Source organism: Cydia pomonella, chromosome 11, assembly GCF_033807575.1.
Source record: "Cydia pomonella isolate Wapato2018A chromosome 11, ilCydPomo1, whole genome shotgun sequence".
In the NCBI taxonomy this organism is placed as follows: Eukaryota; Metazoa; Arthropoda; class Insecta; order Lepidoptera; family Tortricidae; genus Cydia; species Cydia pomonella.
The window spans coordinates 11,830,534-11,851,298 of NC_084713.1; the positions used below are offsets into that span (position 1 = coordinate 11,830,534).

A 20,765-nucleotide genomic window follows, 5' to 3' on the forward strand; every position below is an offset into this window, starting at 1 on the left:
GGCAATGTTACAGTTCACCTACTAAACTTTTGTATAAAACAAATCTTTTGGCCTACTCTGTTGGTTGTCAGTAGGGCGATCCCCTAGGCCCAGCCATTTTCAGCCTCGCCATCCATCCATTATCATAAAAAAATTAAATTCTAAATTTAATATCTGGTACCTGGACGACGGAACGGAACCCTTGGAGGTGATGCCTGCACCGTTTTAGCCGGCTTACAGAAACTAACATCCGACCTAAAAACTATTGGCTTAACTTTAAACTTCTCTAAATGCGAACTATTTATCTCGAACTCGTCTCTTGACTGTCAAAGCGTAGCGGATAACTTTGCCTCGATAGCTCCTGGAATCAAAATTATAGCGAAAATGAGCATCACCTCCTCAGCTGCCCTATTTTAGACCAATCCTTCGACGAATATGTCAATGACAAAATTCAAAATTTCAGTTCTGTTTCGGAACGTCTTTTGAAAATCAACGTGTATACCGCCTATTCCATCATTCGTCACTGCCTTTTTTTACCTAAATTCACCTACGTTCTCCGCTGCAGTCACCTCTGGAAGCATCCCAGCCTACTCCTTAAACTAGATTCGCTAATTGAGGACACTTTGTCATCAGTCCTCAATAGAGTCCTCTTTCGAAGAAAGGTCTTGGACCCAGGCTACTCTATCTACCGGCACGGTGGCCTGGGTATCCGCAAAATTTTTAGTGTCTCGCTGCCAGCCGTCTTGTCCTCGGTGCATAGTGCTCAAAACCTAATTGAGAGATCTTTAACCCCTTCTCTCGGGGCTATAGAGGCAGCACATTGCACCGAGGCCAGGAATGTTTGGTCACTAACCTGTGGCAACACAGATCCACCTTCCAATCCCTGCTCGCAGAGGCAGTGGGACGAGCCGCTCTGGGAGTCGGGACTGTGGTTGCAACCTCTACCTTCACCATCCATAGGCACCCTAATCGACAACTCCACTTTTCGACTGGCAGCTTGTTTGCGTTTAGAGACTATAACGAACGTCCCCCATCGCTGCCGTTGTGGTGCCATGGTGGATAGTTATGGTCACCATGGACTCTCTTGTGGCAGAAGCGCCGGCCGCATACCCCGACACGCCAGCATCAACGATGTCATCCGAAGGGCCTTTGTCAGTGTCACTGTTCCGGCCATACTGGAGCCCGTCGGTTTGGCAAGGGACGATGGCAAGAGGACCGACGGTATGACTCTGGTACCTTGGAAATTGGGACGGCCTCTAGTTTGGGATGCCACATGCGTTGACACCCTCGCGCCGTCCCACCTTCCGGGTACCAGCAGTGGTGCTGGGCGCGCCGCGTCCGCGGTCGAAGACCTCAAACGCCGAAAATCTCGTCAGTATAGCTACATTTTCGAGGCGTTTGGGGTCCAAACGCTGGGGCCGTGGGGGCCAAGCGCGCGTCGGCTCTACAAGGACCTAGCGTCGCGCCTTATAGATGCCATAGGTGACGAGAGGGCTGGCCAGTATTTTGCTCAAAGGATAAGCATTGCCGTCCAACGTGGCAATGCGGCCAGCCTTCTGGGCACACTGCCCATCGGCAGCGACTTGGGAGACGTTTTTTATTTACTTTAAGTTTATTTGTAGCCTTTTTTATTATTATTAAGTTTATTTTATAGTTTATCTTTATCAGTTGAAAAACGCGTGAAATTCAAATTTTCTATAGAGAACACCCCTTTGCGCCGACATTTTTTGAAATTGCCGCTTTTTTCTAAGGGTGCCTACCACGAAAACCGAAAATCGCAAATTGCGGGGATCTTTCTCTTTTACTCTCACTAACACATAATTAGAGTGACAGAGAAAATGCCCGCAAATTGACGAATTTCGATTTTCGCGGTTATAGCCCAGACTTGGACCGGATCGTGAATATGCCACTAGGTCGTAGGTCATTCATTATTTGAGTAGATGTTGAACGGATGTTGTCATTGTCAAACAGTTTCTATTGACGTTGACGTTTAACGTCATCGAGAACTCAAATTTCTTTCATACTCGGCCTGAGTAAGACACTAAAGTTATCATGTAATATTTATTATACTTGCAATCTTTCTGTACGATCGTATATTGCGTTGTATTTGCGTATAAATTCAAAGTGCTTTCGTTATATGAGTAAATGTAAAATTATATTATGACGTAATATCCGTGATACTAGCTTTTTGATAATCTAAAATGATTCGTAAACTTTTTCCAAAAGTGGTTAAATATGGGTTAGTCAGTGGAGTAGCAATCGGTAGTACTGCGTATGCTTTGAATTATGATTACAATAGTAATGTGATTGTAAGGATTTCAAGGACAGCAGTGACCGCTATAGAAATCGGCAAGACCTATAATGATATGTTGTACAGTAAAGAATGGGATAAGGAATCGAAGGAATACAATCAAATTAAAAGTGCAGCCCACCTTATATGCGCTGAGAAATTATTGGAGCTCTGCAAAGCTAACAGAGGTGCTTATATTAAGGTTGGGCAGCATGTTGGAGCATTAGAATACTTATTACCCACTGAATATGTCACCACTATGCGTGTTTTGCATAAAGATGCGCCACAGAACACTGTAGAAGAACTGTATACAGTTATTCGAGAAGACCTGAATAAAGATGTAAGTGCCTATTAAGCTTGAAGTGTTTGTCTAACCCTTGTAATTAATTAACTATAATTGTCTGTTTATTACTTATAGTTTTATAATAAGGAACAAACAATTGCATCTACAAAAATGAGAAGATTGTGTTGTTTTTTTTACACATATTTTCTGTTATTGACCCTTTGCTGATTTTATATGTAGGTATAGTCAGCTGCAAAGGAAAGGTAATCCCCCTGCAGAGAAGTTTGTATGCAAAGATGCTAAGCGAATTAATAGTATTTGCGGACTCATTACCTTAGTAAAAGGTTTCTTCATGTTCTGCCATACCATTATTTGATTTAGTGTTGTGGTTTTATTGTGTGTCAGGGTACTATATTGTTGATTTAATTTAAAACATAGTATTAAAGCAATATACCTCCCCCACCCTCCCCCAGACCCCACCGACCACAACAAAAATGCCAGGACAATGCGAGGTAGAAGAAGCAATATACTTAAATAATTTATCACATTTTGTTCTATTTTAGCCTAATGAATTATTTGATGAATTTGATCAACAACCACTGGGAACGGCCTCACTAGCTCAAGTACATAAAGCTAAATTAAAAGATGGAACTCCAGTTGCTGTCAAAGTTCAGCACCATTTTGTGAAAAAGCACATTGAAATAGACATCATATGGATGGAATTTGTTTTAAGACTGATGATGAAAGTATTTCCTGATTTTGAACTTGCTTGGCTCATAGATGAAACCAAGAGGAATATTGCTAAAGAATTGGACTTTTTACAAGAAGGAAAAAATGCTGAAAAGGTTGCCAAAATGTTTAGCCATTACAAATGGCTGCAGGTTCCAAAGATTTATTGGGACTACAGCACATCAAGGGTTTTGGTAATGGATTATGTACAAGGGGGGCATGTTAATGATATAAAATATATTGAAGTAAGTATCCAGTGTTTATTGCGTTTTATGGGTAAAAGTGCCTTATGGCAGTTGGTACTTATGTCATGTTACACCACATAACCATTGGTGCATCATTAATAATAGCATAAGCTCCAATCTCCATAAGGTACTTTACCTGTAGAATGTCACATTCATTTTCATTCTTATACTAGATCTTACAAAATTAATCTCTAAAATAACAAATATCATTTTCAAAAGTGATTTACTATTTTGAAGTTGCTTGTACAATAGAGCGTTGGTGGCCTAGCAGTAAGCGGGTACAACTTGCAATCCGGAGGTTGCGGGTTCAAACCTCGGCTCGTACCAATGAGTTTTTCGGAACTTATGTACAAAATATCATTTAATGAGTGAGGAAACCCGACTAATCTCAATAAGGCCTTGTTTACCCTCTGGTTTGAAAAGTCAGATGGCAGTTGCTTTCATAAAAACTAGTGCCTATGCCAAATCTTGGGATTAGTTGTCAAATGGACCCCAAGCTACCATGAGCCGTGGCAAAATCCCAGGACTATGCGAGGAGAAGAAGGAGAAGTTGCTTGTACAATGGCAACTCTTTCTTTATGACACAGTTACCTGATGTAACACCTAAAAAACTGTCCCCTAATTGCATCATTAAGCATGCCATTCAATAAAAAAAACCTGAAAACAAACTGTCTATCAATCTTTGTCACAGGTTTTTTGTTGCTTATGTTTACAATACTAGCTGGAAAAAAATATACATAATACTGTGACATACCCACTTTGTAAGTATAAAAATGCGACACGTCCTCCTGTAGAAAATATGAATTACATTCATTTTTCTACTGACAAAGTGGGTCTACCAGAGTGTATAAGATAAAACTAAAGAATAATTAGAATGAGATTTTTTAAAGATTGATTGTTTTTTTTTGAAGTTGCTTAAAATTTCCATCACTGCAGACATATGATGAAAGGCTTTATCAACATGATAAAATAACAATTGTTTTTTAAATCTGCACTATTGAAAGTGATGAACACCATTTTTGTCATATAGACAAGAACAACCAGTCAACCATCATATCCATATTGGTAAAAAATATCCTACAATGTAGGATCTTGAAAAAATTTATGAACAAAATTATGAAATTATGTAATTATGATTTCAAGTGCTTTTTTTGTATGATTTATCTATGCCGCATTACCTTATTTTCTATCAGCAAACCTTCATATAATTTCAATGTCATAATTATAGACTCACAAGATAGACCGCGCTGATTTGTGCCGGAAGCTAGGTGACCTGTACTCCCACATGATCTTCATCAGTGGGTTTGTGCATAGTGATCCGCACCCTGGCAACATTTTGCTGAGGAAAGAGCCTGGCGACAAGGAAACTACCATGTATCTGCTGGATCACGGTTTGTATGCTGTAAGTTTTACATTACTCAAAAGCTGCATAGGTATAATAATATATTAGTCTAAAGAGCATAGTTGTTTTATGATATTTGGACTAGCATGACTGCAATCTGAAATAAATAAATTAGACTGGAATATTTGAACAAATACAACACGCAACATGTGTGTTGCATACATTAGAGAAAGAAATGAAAATATTTTGTATAATAATTTATTTATAATTCACGTTTCCTCTGTTCGTTCGTTTATCGTACAAATGAATATAACCTAGTTTCTTGTTGTATCCTCGTGACGACTGTGGACACTCTTCACCAGTTCTCTCCGAGCTACTAAATCTTGGGCCCAATGCATCTGGCCTGCAATGTGGCTTTAGTTTCCCACGTTATTCTGTCCGACCAACGCGTTGCCAAGTTGCCATACGTCCATCCTTTTTTTTTACAATTATGGCCTGGAATACGTACATTCCTACGCTTTCTTGCCATGCGACCAGGGACTTAATATGAAGTTGTTGAATCTCAAAATTGTCATAAAACAGATCAAAGCAATGCTAAACATGTAGGTAGACCAACAAAGTCACATAACTTTTTAATTTCACAGTTTTTTACTTTGTTTTTATACTTCTTTATTTTGGTCAAATTTTGCTTCGTAAAACTGTTCTTCACATCCTTGATTAAGCTAAAAGCATAGGTACCTACTTTAACATAGCATAACTTTGATGACAGTGCAATGCTGTGGTATTGGTCAAGGTCTGATGATGGAAGAAATTGTCTGTAATAAATCACAGTAACATCATTTTGATGACTAGATAGTAGGGACATAACTGTCTAAAACAAAGGACAGTCTGCATGCAAGGCCGTCTTTATACACGCGGGGGCCTTGGGCACTCAGGAATAGGGGGCCCTAGAGCACTAAAAAACGGGGGCCCTTTTTTTAAAAACAACGGGGGCCGTGAGGTTGGGGGCCCCGGGCACGTGCCCAGAGTGCCCAGTGGGAAAGAGGGGCCTGTCTGCATGGACATATATATCTAAGGACGGGCCTTCTGGGTTACGGGTAATAAGAATGGGGCCAGTACAGCGCTGTCATGCACACGAATTAGAGCCAATCGTGCAGTCTAATGTCACAACGCGATTGGTTGATGAGTTCACATCACGCGCGCGATTGGGCGCAAAGCTAGTTACGTTAGACTGGCTCGAATTAGTGAGTGACACCGTACACTAGTACTATCCTTAGTGCCCATAAGGCCCGTTCTTAGATATATATGTCAATGACAGTCTGACGTTTGTGATAAAAGCTTCCATCGAGAATTAATTTTGCTATGGCTATTTTGCAGAATCTCACGGACAAGTTCCGGTACCACTACTCAAAGCTGTGGCTGGCCATAATAGGAAGGGACCGCGAGGAAATGCGGCTGCACTCTGAAGCCCTGGGGATTCGCAGCCAACTGTACGGGCTGTTCGCGTGCATCGTCACCGGCCGCCCGTGGGAGTCCATCATGAAGGGCATCGAGAATACCAAGCCGTCTAGCAGTGAGGTATGTTGCTAAGTTTTCATTTTTATGCCTTTTTGACAAATTCCGGAGTCGTGACAAATCTAATATCGTCTTTGGTTACCGCTATAGTTATACATATTAATTAAATTAAACAATTTAATCGGATAATATCGCCTACCCGTTATCCACTCCACACTCATTAAAACGCTCTAAATGTTTCGAAACGTCGGTATGTATTTTAAAATTAATTATACGTGATATAATGTTTTTTTTTCCTTTTGTAACAAGTTCTTATCTTAAGTAATCGTCAGGTTTAGCCTCACTTGCGCCTAATAGGGCAAGAAATGGAAAAAGAGGGTATAAAAATGTAAATGTGTGACTTATAAAATACATTGCCAAGTAAAGACAGGAGCGGATACCTGTCACCCATCAAACTTTAAATGTAACTCCGCCTCTTCAGACATCGGAGTTGCAAGGATGCTCATCCTACCTACATCACACATTTTTTTTAAATCTCTACTTAAATCCCTTTACCGCATACGAAGCCATACATGGCGGTTATGATATTGACAGCGGTTAAAGTTCAAATTTAAGGTTAAGACATGAACAGAGGTGACGCTGTGGCTGACTCCGGCCTTCATTGGAGTTCATTGTTACTTTACTTCAAGGCTCAATAAGGATTTCTCTGTAGACTTTCATCTGGAAACTTGAGTTTTTATACTTGTTCACCTATTTAGCAGCCGTAATGTCCGTAATCTGTAGGAGTGGTAATTGCTTGCGTAAATCTCAATTACCATATTATTTACAGGGTAAATATTTAACTCGAATGTGCGTATTGAAATACCTAGGCCAAATTGTTTGTCTATATGAGCAATATTTTGTTTACCTATGTTTACTAATGTTTGACAAATATTGCTAGCACACGCGACTGCAAGGTCTCTAGAGTTGGACCAAGACAAGTCTGCAACGATTTTGATAGCGCACATAGTTTTATAGAAGCTTGACGTTTAAAATAACACTTGCACTGCGTGTGCTGATGCTGTCAGAATCGTTGCGGGCTTGTCTTGGTCTGACTTTATGTAATATATTACTACCTCTCAAAATGTCATATCCAGAACAAGGGGTTGTGCGAAATATTGATGAGAAGCATGCCAAGAAAGAATATTGGTTTGATTATTTATGAACACTGATTTCTATGTCAGCAATCATCATGCATCAGCAGATTCCGTGGTAAAGTAAGGATGCTAAGCACCAGGAGTTTCGTACATTGACCCGCCACACGATGGGCTGAATCGGCCGAAAAGAGGACTTTCGTACTTTTTTGAGATAAATATTTTTTTTTAATAAATAAAAACTAAAAATAAAAAAATTAAACATTACAAATATAACAACACAATTTTAGGTTTATAAATACTGACTGAATTTTAACAAAGCTTACATTAAGATTTATAATATATTTATAAACATTATTTTTAAGTAAGAACCCCTCGCTACCCGAAGGTGAAGGCTCCCTCTAGTGATTTCCAAGTTTCCCAATTGCTCGCCGCATTCATCATCTGTTTTCCAGCCATTTGTATTATGTCGTCGATCCACCGGGCAATCGGTCTACGTCTCTTTCTAGTACCCTTTGATCCTTTCCATGATGTTAATTTACGAGTCCATCTATTGTCGGTCAGCCTAGCTATTATATTCCAAGTTTGGCTCGCGTAAGTCAACGAGGGCAGAATGCAGGTATCCATCACTTTCTGTTTAATTCGGATCGGCATATCGCTTTTCATTATTTCTTTCAAGCTTCAAAACTTTTTCCAAGCATTTGATACTCTCCTTTCTATTTTATCCTCGTTTCTTTGATTTTTAAACGATATTTCTTTGCCGAGGTAAATATAGCTATCGGTATACTTCAGTGGTACATTTTGCAAGTAAACTGATTTTTTATGGTTGTTCGTCATGATGTTAGTTTTGCTGCGATTTATTTCCAGTCCGACTTCGCGACTTGATGTTTGAAGTGCATTTATCATTGACTGTAGCTCTGTCGTACTTTCAGAAAACAAGATAATATCGTCGGCAAATCTTAAATGACTTAGGTACTCGTTGTTTATATTTAAACCGACTTTTTCCCAGTTTAGTTTCCCTATAACCGATTGCAAAACAGCAATAAAAATCGTTGGTGAGATGGGGTCTCCCTGTCCGACTCCTTTTCTGATAGGTATAGGAGGTCCGGTCAACTCCAATCTAATTCTGCTATTACAGTTTTGGTACAGGTGTTATAGAACTTTCAGATAGGTGATCTCAAAATTTATGTATAGCTTTCCATATCGAGTTACGATGTAGAGTATCGAACGCTTTTTGAAAGTCTATAAACGCTAGGTAGAGCGGTCTTTGAAACTCTTGGTATTTTTCTATTAGCATTTCCACACAGTGGATATGGTCCACAGTGGAGAATCCTCTTCTAAATCCCGCTTGTTCTTTAGGTTGGTGTTTTTCAATAGTGACTCTTAATTCTCTTTTCTATAAACGATGTTTGTATATGGATGATAGCAGGCTGATAGGTCGGTAGCTGTAACTGTATTAAAAAACGTCGTTCGATAACGTGCGGAAATGTCATTCTCAGTAATGACATACTTTCCGCACTAGCATCGAAATGTACTATTTTATATGCTATTCGATGGAGAATTATGTAAGGAACAATAAAGTTGGTATATATTTTTTCAAAATAAGGCAGCAACGAGCAGAAAAAAATAAAGTCTGTTTTTTGTATGGGATCCATAGGTATCTTGTTTCTCGGAAACTATTAGTGAAAACCGTCTTCTACCTCTTAGGACGTGCCCGTGCACAGAGGAAATGTACAATGCCTCATGGGCCTATTTTAGATTTAAGCTAGTTATAGTGGTGGCTTTCTTACTAGGCGACTTTAACGCACATCCAAGTGCAAACTTCGGTCGGGAGCTCCTGAGTTTCTGTGCGGAAGAAAAGTGGTTATGCGCGGATATTGAAAAGCTAGGCATAGACTCTAGTTCGTTCACATTCATTAGTGAGGGTAACAATGCTTACAGATGGTTGGATCACTGCGTTGCTACACAAGCTGCATCGAACACTATCATAGATGTGAATGTCATTAATGATGTATCGTGGTCGGACCACTTTCCGTTACGCGTTGTATGCGATCTGGACCGAGCTCAAGGGCAATACGCCGCTAGATGTGACGCCGGGCGGACAGGAGTGCGCTGGTGGATAAGGAACGACCAGCAAATCAGAGACTATCTCTTATTCTGTGACAAGTCATTATCTCAAATAAATGATAGTTTTAAATGTAATTATTGCGATAACGCACTCGACTGTGATACTTTAAGTACCTGTAAATTTTTAAATGACCATTTAATTTATATTGATAATTTATATTCTAATATTATATCAATTTTAACCATAGGAGCTAAGAAAACGAAATGTTCTCGTTTAACAAAGAGAAGTTTGAAACAGACTGTACCTGGCTGGAATTTTCATGTTAAGGAAAGTCACAGTGCATTTAGACTGCATTTTAATTGTTGGATTGCCGCTGGTAAGCCGTCCACAGGCCAATTGTTTGAAAATATGTGCGCTAGTCGTAGACACTTCAAAAATAAACTAAGATGGTGTCAAAAAAATGAAGAAAAAGTAAAATTGGATATTTTAGCCGCGTCTAGGAAGAACAAGAACTTTACAAAATTTTGGAATGAAATTAAGAAGCACAGTTTTAAAGCTCAGTTACCAGTAAGCGTGGACGGCGCCCAGCAACCGGCGCTTATAGCCGATATCTTTAGTTATAGGTTCAAAGTTTCACCAAGACCTGTGCCCGAGTGTGTGCTTAGGGATATGCGCCATAGAACCGTCAATGCTAGACCACAGCACCCTGTTCGTTTCTCTGCTGAAGAAATCGCGAAGATAGTTAGAAACATGAAGCGGGGCAAATCGCCAGGCCATGATGACCTTAGCCTTGAGCACATACTTTTTGCAGGTGACGTTATCTATGGGAAACTTTGTACTCTATTCAATTTATGTTTGCGGTACTCTTATCTTCCTGCAGACATGATACGTACCATTGTCGTCCCGATTGTCAAGAACCGAACAGGAGATTTATCATCATCGGCTAACTACCGACCAATCTCCCTTGGAACGGTGGTGGGCAAGATATTTGAACGTTTGCTGCAGCCAAGCCTACTTAAGACTCTCAGAATAGACGACGCGCAATTTGGTTTCCGTCCCGGTCTCTCGACCGATTCCGCGATCGTAAGTCTGAAACATGCTGTGGACCATTACGTAAGTAACAATACATCGGTCTACGCATGCTTTCTCGACCTTAGCCGTGCATTTGACCTTGTGAATTATGAAATTCTGTGGGGTAAAATGCGCGGCTCGGGAGTACCTGAGGACTTGGTACGCGTTTTCGAGTACTGGTACGGAAACCAATCCAACTGTGTGAAATGGGGCGACACGACATCTAATAGCTATAGATTAGAATGCGGGGTACGCCAGGGTGGACTTACTTCTCCGGACCTCTTTAACCTTTACGTCAATGACTTGATGGGGAGGCTGAGGGGCACTGGAGTCGGTTGTCACGTGGGTGACGTCTGTATTAACAGTCTCAGCTACGCTGACGATATGGTGCTTCTCAGCCCCTCCATCAAGGGTCTGAGAAAGCTGGTTTCAGTCTGTGAAAATTATGTAAATTCTCATGGGCTGATTTACAATGTGGCTAAGACAGAGCTGATGATTTTTAAGGCTGGAAGGGGTCCGGATAACATACCGGAAGTCAAATTAAATGGAGAGAAGCTGCGTATTGTGCAGCGGTTCAAATATCTTGGCCATATACTGACGGACGACATGAGGGACGACAGTGACATAGAACGAGAAAGAAGAGCTCTGGCTGTTCGTGGCAACATGACAGCCCGCAGGTTTGCGGGTGTAGCAGGGGAGTCAAATATACATTATTTAATGCATATTGTCTCTCTTTCTACACCTGTCAACTGTGGGTCAGGTACAGCAGGAAATCGTACGGCACCATCCGTGTGCAGTATAATAATATATTCCGGACTCTGATGGGGCTGCCGCGTTCCTGCAGTGCCTCCACCATGTTCGCGGAAGCCAGAATCCCTGACTTCTTCGCAGTGGTACGCGCGCGCATTGCTTCTTTCTGGGAGGGGATGCGCCGCTCGCATAATACCATCCTCATGTCGGTGTACCGCAATATTAATTGTAATATGTTTAGGCACTGGCTCTCAGTGCATGAAAACGAGAACAAAAAATAGTATTCATTTATTATTTTACTTGTTTTACTTTTATTTTAGTTTTAAGCAATTCTTTTTAGTGTGATATGGGTGTACTATAATGTACGTGATGCCTGAAAATAAAACTTTATTTATTTATTTATTTATTTTATTTATAGTAATCCTCTGTATATATCCATTATGTATATTGTTATTGTAAATAAAATGTATGTCCATAAGTACTCTAGATACAACTAGACATGCCAGATTTTATTACCCAGGCCGATCATTTATTTATAATGCCACACATCTTTCTCCATTTCCAGAAAACTGTATTCCAAAACGAGCTTCCGAACTTCGCGCACTACATAACGCAATGTTTGGAGCACGTCGACCGGCAGGCTCTGCTGGTGCTGAAGACCAACGACTTGATCCGAAGCATTGAGTACGCGGTCGGTATGCAGGAGCGGATGTGCGGCTTCTTAGTCATGACGAAATGCTGTATACAAAGTGTCTACCAGCTTGAATACAAGGTAATATACTACACTAAGTAAATGACTACGTAACGCAACGTGTGGAGCACGTCGACCGGCAGGCTCTGCTGGTGCTGTAGACCAACGACTTGATACGAAGCATTGAGTATGCGGTCGGTATGTAGGAGCGGATGTGGGGCTTCTTAGTTATGACGAAATGCTGTATACAGAGTGTCTACCAGCTGGAATACAAGGTAATATAGTAATGGTTTGGGTGAACGTATTTTTTTCGGCCAAAAATTGTGTAAGTAAAATTTCGAGAGAATCAGATTAATATCACCATCAGGGGGAAGATTGGGTCAAATACCAATATCGCTTACCATCAGGTGATCCGTCTGCTCGTTTGCCTCCTCTACCATAAAAAAAAAAATCCCCCAAAACGCCTCACGTAATTAATAAACGCCCCCTAACTAATGATTTCAATGGCCTTGCACACATCAACGTTTCCCTATTACGACTATAGTTAGTAGTAGTAGATATAAGAGTGCCACTACATTTCATATTTGAGTGATACTATTCTAGAGTTGAACTCAGATACTTTTAATTCAACATTATACCAACACATTATTATTAAACACAAAAAAACCTTTGTTTCAGAACGCCAATTCAGCATTGAGAAGGCAGTACCTCAGCCTCAAATTTAGGTGGTCCATGCTGACTCTTTATCTGTACTCCGTGTTTCTTTCTTTGAAAGAAAAGTTGACATCGCCCAGCGTCCGCGTTACTGTTCAGTCAACGGTCAACCAAACCTTCATACAGTAAACTGAGTAACAACTGCAAAATGCGCTCAAGTTAAGCGACCAGCGCCATCCAATGAGAGTTCACTTTTATAATTTTGCTGTTACTCGTTAAGATATTTCCTATGCTAGAGCTTAGACTATATTTTAGTATATATGTGAAGTGAAAAGTCTGACCATTCACCAAATAGCCTCAATTATGCTTCAGTTTTACATTACCTTATCATTTTCTATTGTAGCTTTAAAAACTAGCGGTATTATTTTATTCGCTATACTAAACTCTGGCAATTATGAGTAAAGTGACGTTATGGTGTTGTGTGAATATGAACTAAGTAATCATTTTTAAGCCTTATTTTATTTGGATAAGGTTTACAAATCGTCTTATTAATTTGTCTTCGGCTGTACAGGGGAGTACTGGTGTAGAAAAACAGTATATTAATTTCTTCCGTAATTATTATACTGGAAGTTAGAAAAGTGTTTATTTATTACAAATGTAAAAATATAATTCCTGCTTTTTATTAGCTTTCGCGCCGTTTTGGAACACTTTTATAAAATATTAGTGCAGACAAAACCAATTCCTAGTCACGGGTAGTCCATTATCGTACCTCAATAAGGCTTATCATTAAGATAAGAATATGTACAGCAAAAGTACCTTCGCAAATGTATATTTTGATAATTGTAAGTATAAAATCATATGGGCTCAAATCTACAAGTTATTTTTATATTGTACCATATTTTAGTGACCTTTTTCGTGAAGTCCAATGTTAAGTTATTGTAATAAATTATTTTCTTGAACAAACTTTTTATTTACAAGCGTATTTTTTACACACTTATAAGCGTATTATTTAGCTTCACTGCCTGAAATATACGTGCTTTAGATGTTGTAACTTAAAATTGAATAAACCCACTTCCTGGCAGGCATTTTGTGTACTGCTTTAATTTCCACGACAATGCAATACTATACTAACATGGATCTAAAGCCTTACCACGAGTTTGATACTGACATATTCGCTCACGCCTGCGTAACTTACTTTCTACTGCGTACGAGCGAGATGCATAGAAGTAAGTTACGCACACGCTAGCGAATATCGCAGTGTCAGGTTAGTGTCAAACTGGTGGTAAGGCTAGGCTCATCTTATGCAAAACGGAACTTCTTGATGGAAAAACACTGACATATCGAGTGATGATAGACTTGCAAATGAGAAGTACAGTCAACAATAAAAGTGTGTCACAGAAAAACTTCTTGACGGTAAATTGTTTATTTCACAACAAAGTAACTACGTTTTAATTTTATCCTCTAAAGTCGACAATTTGTCGCTTAGAGCCATCAGGTCGTCTTGAAGCTTGAGTAAAATAATTCCGAAGTTTTCTCGATTCCTTCGACTGGGTAATTTAAATAATAAGGACGTTGAGGAGATTTTGCAAGAGAGCTCAGAGCTCTTGTATTCTGGCGGCAACGTGTTCATAAAACACTTTTGTCGTAATTTATTTACTTCTTTAGTGGGGGTCGGCATGGTTTCAGCTGAAAAAGATAATAATTAATGCTGTCCGTATTTAAAAATCTTATTCATTAATCTAATTATTGACAGGAACCAGTAAATGTTACTTCCATTTCGAGGCCTAGACAATTGTGTAAGTGTATGGCCATACAGACAGTAAACAAACGGAAAGCCGGATAGGTTAATATTGATGATTTTTTTTAGGTTACTAACATTAAGAAATGGAAGGCAATTTCATTTTAACATACTATTATATATTGGTGGAGTTGGTCCGCATTAGCTAAAGCTACGAGTATAAGTAAAGTTATGTTTAGAGATGTAATCCGGCAACATTTACCTACATTATCTGACATCGACAAGCGCTTGACCAATGGCGAGAGGCTTTTTAACCAGCGTTACTGGTTTAAAAATTTACCTGAATTTGTAACTAATGTTAAACTAGCGACTCATTGATTTGTAGACCTCGTAAAGCCTCATTTCTCCGAGATTTTGAAAAAAAAAAAAACAAAATGAATCGACAAAAAAAAATTAATCTAAGGGGCTCCTTTTAATCGATTTTTAACTAGTTTTGAGTCGGTACGTCTACATTTGTACTGTAGATTGAATTATACGAGTATACGGATATCGGTTCTCCAATCTTTTATCTCCTCCTCCAATTTTTTAAACATTGTCTAAAAAACACTTTTTTCGTTACTAGATTGCTGTGAAGGATTTTACATGTACGTAATCTACACATTTGGGTTCGTCTTTGACGTCTCTGAAAACTGGTCAGAGATTTTAATTTTAAACTAATTAATTCAAAAGTTATGGCCAGTAAACCAGTTTTTTGGTAGTTTTAAGACGAAGTGAGAGTGAACTTTGAAGTAAATATGGTATACTAAATTGCTTACAGCCGGTGATATTAATATGATAGGCTACAAAAAACATTAGAAAACTAAGGGATTCAGATCGAAGGTCATTGGCGTTAGGGTCTCCCTTAAACCTGCTGACGAGAATCGGTTGAGTAACGCAACCAGTAGAGAAGAACATCCGGATATACGAAAGCATTTTTGTCCAAGGTCAAACGGAGACCTTCGTTTCACTCGGTCAGTAAAATACGTGCGAACGCTTTGAGGGTCTTTTTGGGTATGTCAATAAGTTCTAGTAGATCAAAGCGAAGACTTACTTGATTCTATGTCTTTGAAATCCTGTTGAGACCCTGCTTGTGATTTGTTGTCGCAATCTGTAACGGACGCCGCGGCGGAGGAACGAATGTCGCTACCCATCGTCAACATGTTGTGTTTGAATGCTGTTAACAATGCGTGTCATAGTTATTACCTATTATTATGTATACTATACTTTAGTCACTACTAGGATTACCATTTTTACCTATGACGTGTTTTTAATGCGCAGTACAACGCAAGGCATAAACTTAACGTTACTATATACGGGGTCTGAATACGGCTTTTTAGTTTTAACTAAGCAGATAATTAAGTACATATATAAGTTGTAAGGAACTGAAGAAACCTACAAACAATTTATCGGTAGGTTGGTCCGACGTGAAACCAGAATACATCATGACCTTCAAACCTTCAACAAAAACTTCCTACTATTTCTATTTAGAGGCTCCAGGAAGATTTAAAACTAAACTTATAGGTACCTTTTCTACCAATGGGTACCTATTACACGTAATTTTTAAGCTTTTACTTACTTTGCATGTTTTTCGCCGGCCACACCTCCAGTATGAACGGTTTCTGAGGATCGTTCCCTTTCCGTAGTTCTGTCAACGGTAACTCGACATCGTTCGACTTAAGAACGATGACCTCTTCGCAGAAATCCGGCAGGTCTAGCAAGTGCCATATTTTCTGCCGCAGAACCGATATGGAGGCTGTGGGTTTTACTGACAGGTAACGCAGATTGTCGTTGGGAACTGAGGATAAGTAGGTATTGTCAATTTCGATTCGCTACATAACGGATAATGTCATGCTCTCTGGCAACCCCACTTTGAGTTGTGGTATTTTTAATTTAATTATTATAAATTATACAATTTATATATTATACAGTAGATACTAAAACTACTGAATTTGTACTTAATTAACTTAATTTGCAAGCTTTCTCCCGGCTCTCAGATATTAAACTATACATAAGATAACGTTCACTTAAGGACGAATTCCTTAGTACGACATGGTACTAGGTACTTCACTAGATGCTCTAACAGTCCCAATTTCATATGGTCATCCAAAGTATATGTAGAAGTATTTGAGTCTGAATCTACCTAGTATAAATCCCAGTGTATTATATTTATTAAAACTACCTACACCATAACACAGCGTTGCCAGAAAGATACTTACGACCGATATCGTATCGACGAATTATAAGAAACGATATATTTTCCTTCCTAAACAGTCTGGCAGGCGCCTTGAGGATTTTAGTCAGAGACATGCCTGATGTTTAATTTCACATCGGTTATTATGTACTCACTAGAATGGTTGAATATAAACAATAACCTAAATTTCTTCTCAATATCATGACAGATTTTTGATTGAAATGATATGGAAAAATGTTAAGTTTTTTTCGACTATGACCGATGACAGAACAAAATTGTGAATCATGAAGGTTCTACACGGAGCCAGGGATAATATATAGTAGATACCTATACATATACACGGTGTTTATTTAAAACTTCGTTAACTCCGGGGTATGGCTAAGTAGGTAAGTATACATAAGGAACGACATAGGAAGAAAAAATTGGCGTTTTTTTAACACGGACATAATATATAGGTAGTATGTAAATCTATCAAACAATTGAAAAACATTTCCAAACCGTTAGGTATTATATACTTGGCGCAAAAGCTTTTGAGTATGGTTTCGTTCGTAAAACCGTTATTTTTAAACTGGTTTTTAGGAGAACATTTCCACAAAGTTCTTGTTAAACTAACCGGTTTATAACAATAAAATCCGGTTTCTTCCTTTTGTCTTTGTTTACGCGGCACACTACCAGGCCGGCCGGCCATCTTGTCGCTCGTCGAATGAACTGGTTTATTTAGGTTACAATAAAGTTCTTAAAACGTTCGGGTTTTAATGAAAGTTCGGAGTAAAACCAAAATAAACCGGTATTTACTGCTATTTTTAAAAGCGTTTCTGAGCCTTAGTCCGAGATAGTACTTGCGTCGTAGCAAATGTATAAATAGCCAGCTGACAAAGCCACTAGTGTCGGTATTTCTATTTATTTGGGGCAACCTACTAATTGAACTAGTCCTACCCAAGTTTATAATATAGGTCCTAGACGACGATATACGTAATCATTTATATGATACTTAAATATATAAGTACATACATAGAAAACGTCACTAATTCGGTGGACAAAATTGTCGTATTCATCATATCAAAGTGACTGCCATCTGACCTTCCAACCCAGAGGGTAAACTAGGCCTTGTTGGGATTAGTCCGGTTTCCTCACGATGTTTTCCTTCACCCAAAAGCAACTGGTAAATATCAAATGATATTTCGTAAGTATATAAGTTCCGAAAAACTCATTGGTACGAGCCGGGGTTTGAACCCGCGACCTCCGGATTGCAAGTCGCACGTTCTTACCGCTAGGCTACCAGCTTTATATACACCAATATTTTCGGAAATAATCTAACTCTAACTTTTGAACCGTGGGTCCATAAAATATGAAAATTCTATGAAAACTATAGCGAACATGATCGGTCCAGCCGTTTTTGAATAATTGCAAAATGTCTTCTCTTCTTTGCACGTTACAAAGCGCTGCGAAGGTACTTTCTTATGCTTATAATGTAAATGATGATACTTCCTAATAGCCTCTGTTTAGCGTATTTTGACAGAATGGTAACTACGGAATCCTACACTGAGCATGACCCGACATATTCTTGGCCGATTTTTGTTACGAAATTTGTACTTAAACTTGATTCCTAAATGTTGAATTACTATACGCCCGCCCGTGAAACGAGTTACAGTTGAATTATAATTTAATGCTAGAGGCGAAGTTATGTATTAAGGTCAAGGCTGCAACATTGATAACGGGGTTGTTGACTAGTTGAACTGGGTTATTCCCACTAGTTACCACCAAGTTGTTACCAGTGGTAACTACTGGGAAAAAAAATCCCACTAGTTATATATGTTTGCGAAGCATTTTTGCCCGGCTTCTATGCTTGTCTTTTTTCTATGAAATAAGTCATGTGTGACGTGAACAAACAAGTAAAGCAAGATTAAATGTATTGTTTCTCTTTCTTCTTTCAATGGAACGCTTTTACAGTTTCAGTTCCTCAAAGGAGGCCGGTGGTTAATACTAAACTAAAAGTGCAATCTTAAAAAACGCATGATGGGTCATTGACCTGTTCCAGTAACGTAGTGTGCGAGAAGTACGCTTGTGTGTGAAATGGGGTAAATTGACAGAATTTGAAAAAAAATCCATCGCTATCGTCGCGTTAAGGTAGGTAAGCATTTTTTTTTTATTAGTTGTATATGGTTTATACGGGCATACTTTGCAAGAAATTTTGGCAGTAGTGCCTTTTTGAAAGGCGTACGATATTTTTTTCATCGGTACGATAATTTTGACACTCAAATACGATAATTCTGTTCCGCTCACCTGGCAACACTGGGTGGATGGTTTGAAATTGCGATGCCTACCCCAAACTTTTTCATAGACTTCGTCGGGTAGTTACAGAAATCTCTGTTTTGACATTTTGCTGGGACATCTGTTATCCGCGACCAATATCAGTGAAAGCGTTGAAACGACGGAAATAAAGTAACAAAGTAAACTACGTACGTTCTAAGATATGTTTTTTTTTAACCTTAAAAGGGCACTGGCCACATACTTCGTTCTGTCAGGCACAGATTAAATACAATTTGACTTATCTGGTGGTTTGATAGGTTTATGAACTCAGACATAACCTGTCATTCATTAAAAAAAAATGTTGGCCAAACTGTGTGGGCAACCTCTGGAGGCCTACCGCGAAATCCGAAATTTGCAAATTGCGGGTATCTTGCTCTTTTACTCTCAATAACACTGCTTCTATGATGCTATAGACACGCGCATGAAGTTGATTTAGATATGACTAGCAGTCATTTAATTGACATATAGACGTGCGTGAGTTGAACAAAATACAAGCGATATTTCACCGTATCTACATTCCAAAAAATCTACTGAGTTACGAAAAAGTATGGTATTTTCATAACTAAACGTTTTTTTTCGGGACAAGTTGTGATTCGTTATCATCCCACCCAGAATCAGGAGCAGGGGCCGAAATTCTCGTGGCATTTTTTAACCCATTCATTGCCGAAGACGCGAATTCGCGTCCTATGTATGTGTAATCGTAATGCCGAGGACGCGATTTCGCGTCCTCGAGTTATTTGTTTTTTTTTGCTAGAAAACAACTGTACTTAAATGCTGATACCAAAATGTTACTTTATTTATGAAGGATAATATTATACTGTTGCTGGTTTTTGGATTCAGTGCATCTGTAATTTTCATAATTCTTATCTCGGATGCCGAAGACGCGAATTCGCGTCCCATGTTATGTGTAATCGTTATGCCGAGGACGCGATTTCGCGTCCTCGAGTTGTGTTTTTTTTTGCTAGAAAACAACTGTACTTAAATGCTGATACCAAAATGTTACTTTATTTATGAAGGATAATATTATACTGTTGCTGGTTTTTAGATTCAGTGCATTTGTAATTTTCATAATTCTTATCTCGGATGCCGAAGACGCGAATTCACGTCCGATCGTAATTCCGGGGTCGCGATTTCGCGGCCTCGTTTTTTTACTAGAAAACAACTATTTATTTATTTTTTGAAGGAGAATATTATACTTCGGTTTTTGGATTCAGTGCATTTGTAATTTAGAAAAAATAGTTTTTGCTAGAAAAACACTTATTTAAAAAAACTTATCCCGAGATGTAATTTTTAAAGACAAATTGTATACTGTTACCGGTTATTAAAATAAACACATTTGTAATACTCAACATTTTCATTTCGGGTGAAGCGGAGGCGGATTCCAGTCCATTATGTTTATATTAGGTAATTGTCATTTACCTTTTATCGCGAAAAATATTTAATGATAGTAATTTAATCATGTGCCATATACTTTATAAGTGATTGTGGCAATTAATAATACAAACTACTAAAATAATTTAGATACGCAGACATGTTTATGTCCAGGGGTACTAAACATTTTCGACTGTATATTTAACTATAATAAAATGGGTTGCATTTAATATTTAATATTTTTGTCCATTATCTAAACACTTGCTTTAAACACTTTCTTTAACTTTTATAATCTTACTAAAAACCATTAAAAACTCATATACGTCTGAAGTATACGGCCGTCACGTCTATACTGAATACGTTTTC

General features: G+C 38.7%; 2 protein-coding genes across 2 annotated transcripts; one reads left to right on the plus strand and one right to left on the minus strand.

The window, feature by feature from the left end:
* The first annotated feature begins 1,973 nt into the window (after nucleotides 1-1,973).
* Nucleotides 1,974-13,718, plus strand: LOC133522845 (aarF domain-containing kinase 1). The gene is made up of 6 exons (XM_061858308.1): nucleotides 1,974-2,609; nucleotides 3,116-3,526; nucleotides 4,755-4,928; nucleotides 6,246-6,446; nucleotides 11,971-12,177; nucleotides 12,775-13,718. Exons 1-6 carry the CDS (start codon nucleotides 2,181-2,183, stop codon nucleotides 12,937-12,939), a joined length of 1,587 nt encoding a protein of 528 aa, XP_061714292.1. The 5' UTR covers nucleotides 1,974-2,180; the 3' UTR covers nucleotides 12,940-13,718.
* A 135-nt stretch (nucleotides 13,719-13,853) lies between these two features.
* On the minus strand, nucleotides 13,854-19,674 carry LOC133522847 (uncharacterized). Its single transcript, XM_061858311.1, has 4 exons — nucleotides 16,744-19,674; nucleotides 16,104-16,322; nucleotides 15,579-15,701; nucleotides 13,854-14,436 (listed from the first exon to the last, which is right to left on the minus strand). The coding sequence occupies exons 1-4, from the start codon at nucleotides 16,832-16,834 to the stop codon at nucleotides 14,192-14,194; spliced, it is 678 nt and encodes a 225-aa protein (XP_061714295.1). The 5' UTR covers nucleotides 16,835-19,674; the 3' UTR covers nucleotides 13,854-14,191.
* Between the last annotated feature and the right edge of the window lie 1,091 nt (nucleotides 19,675-20,765).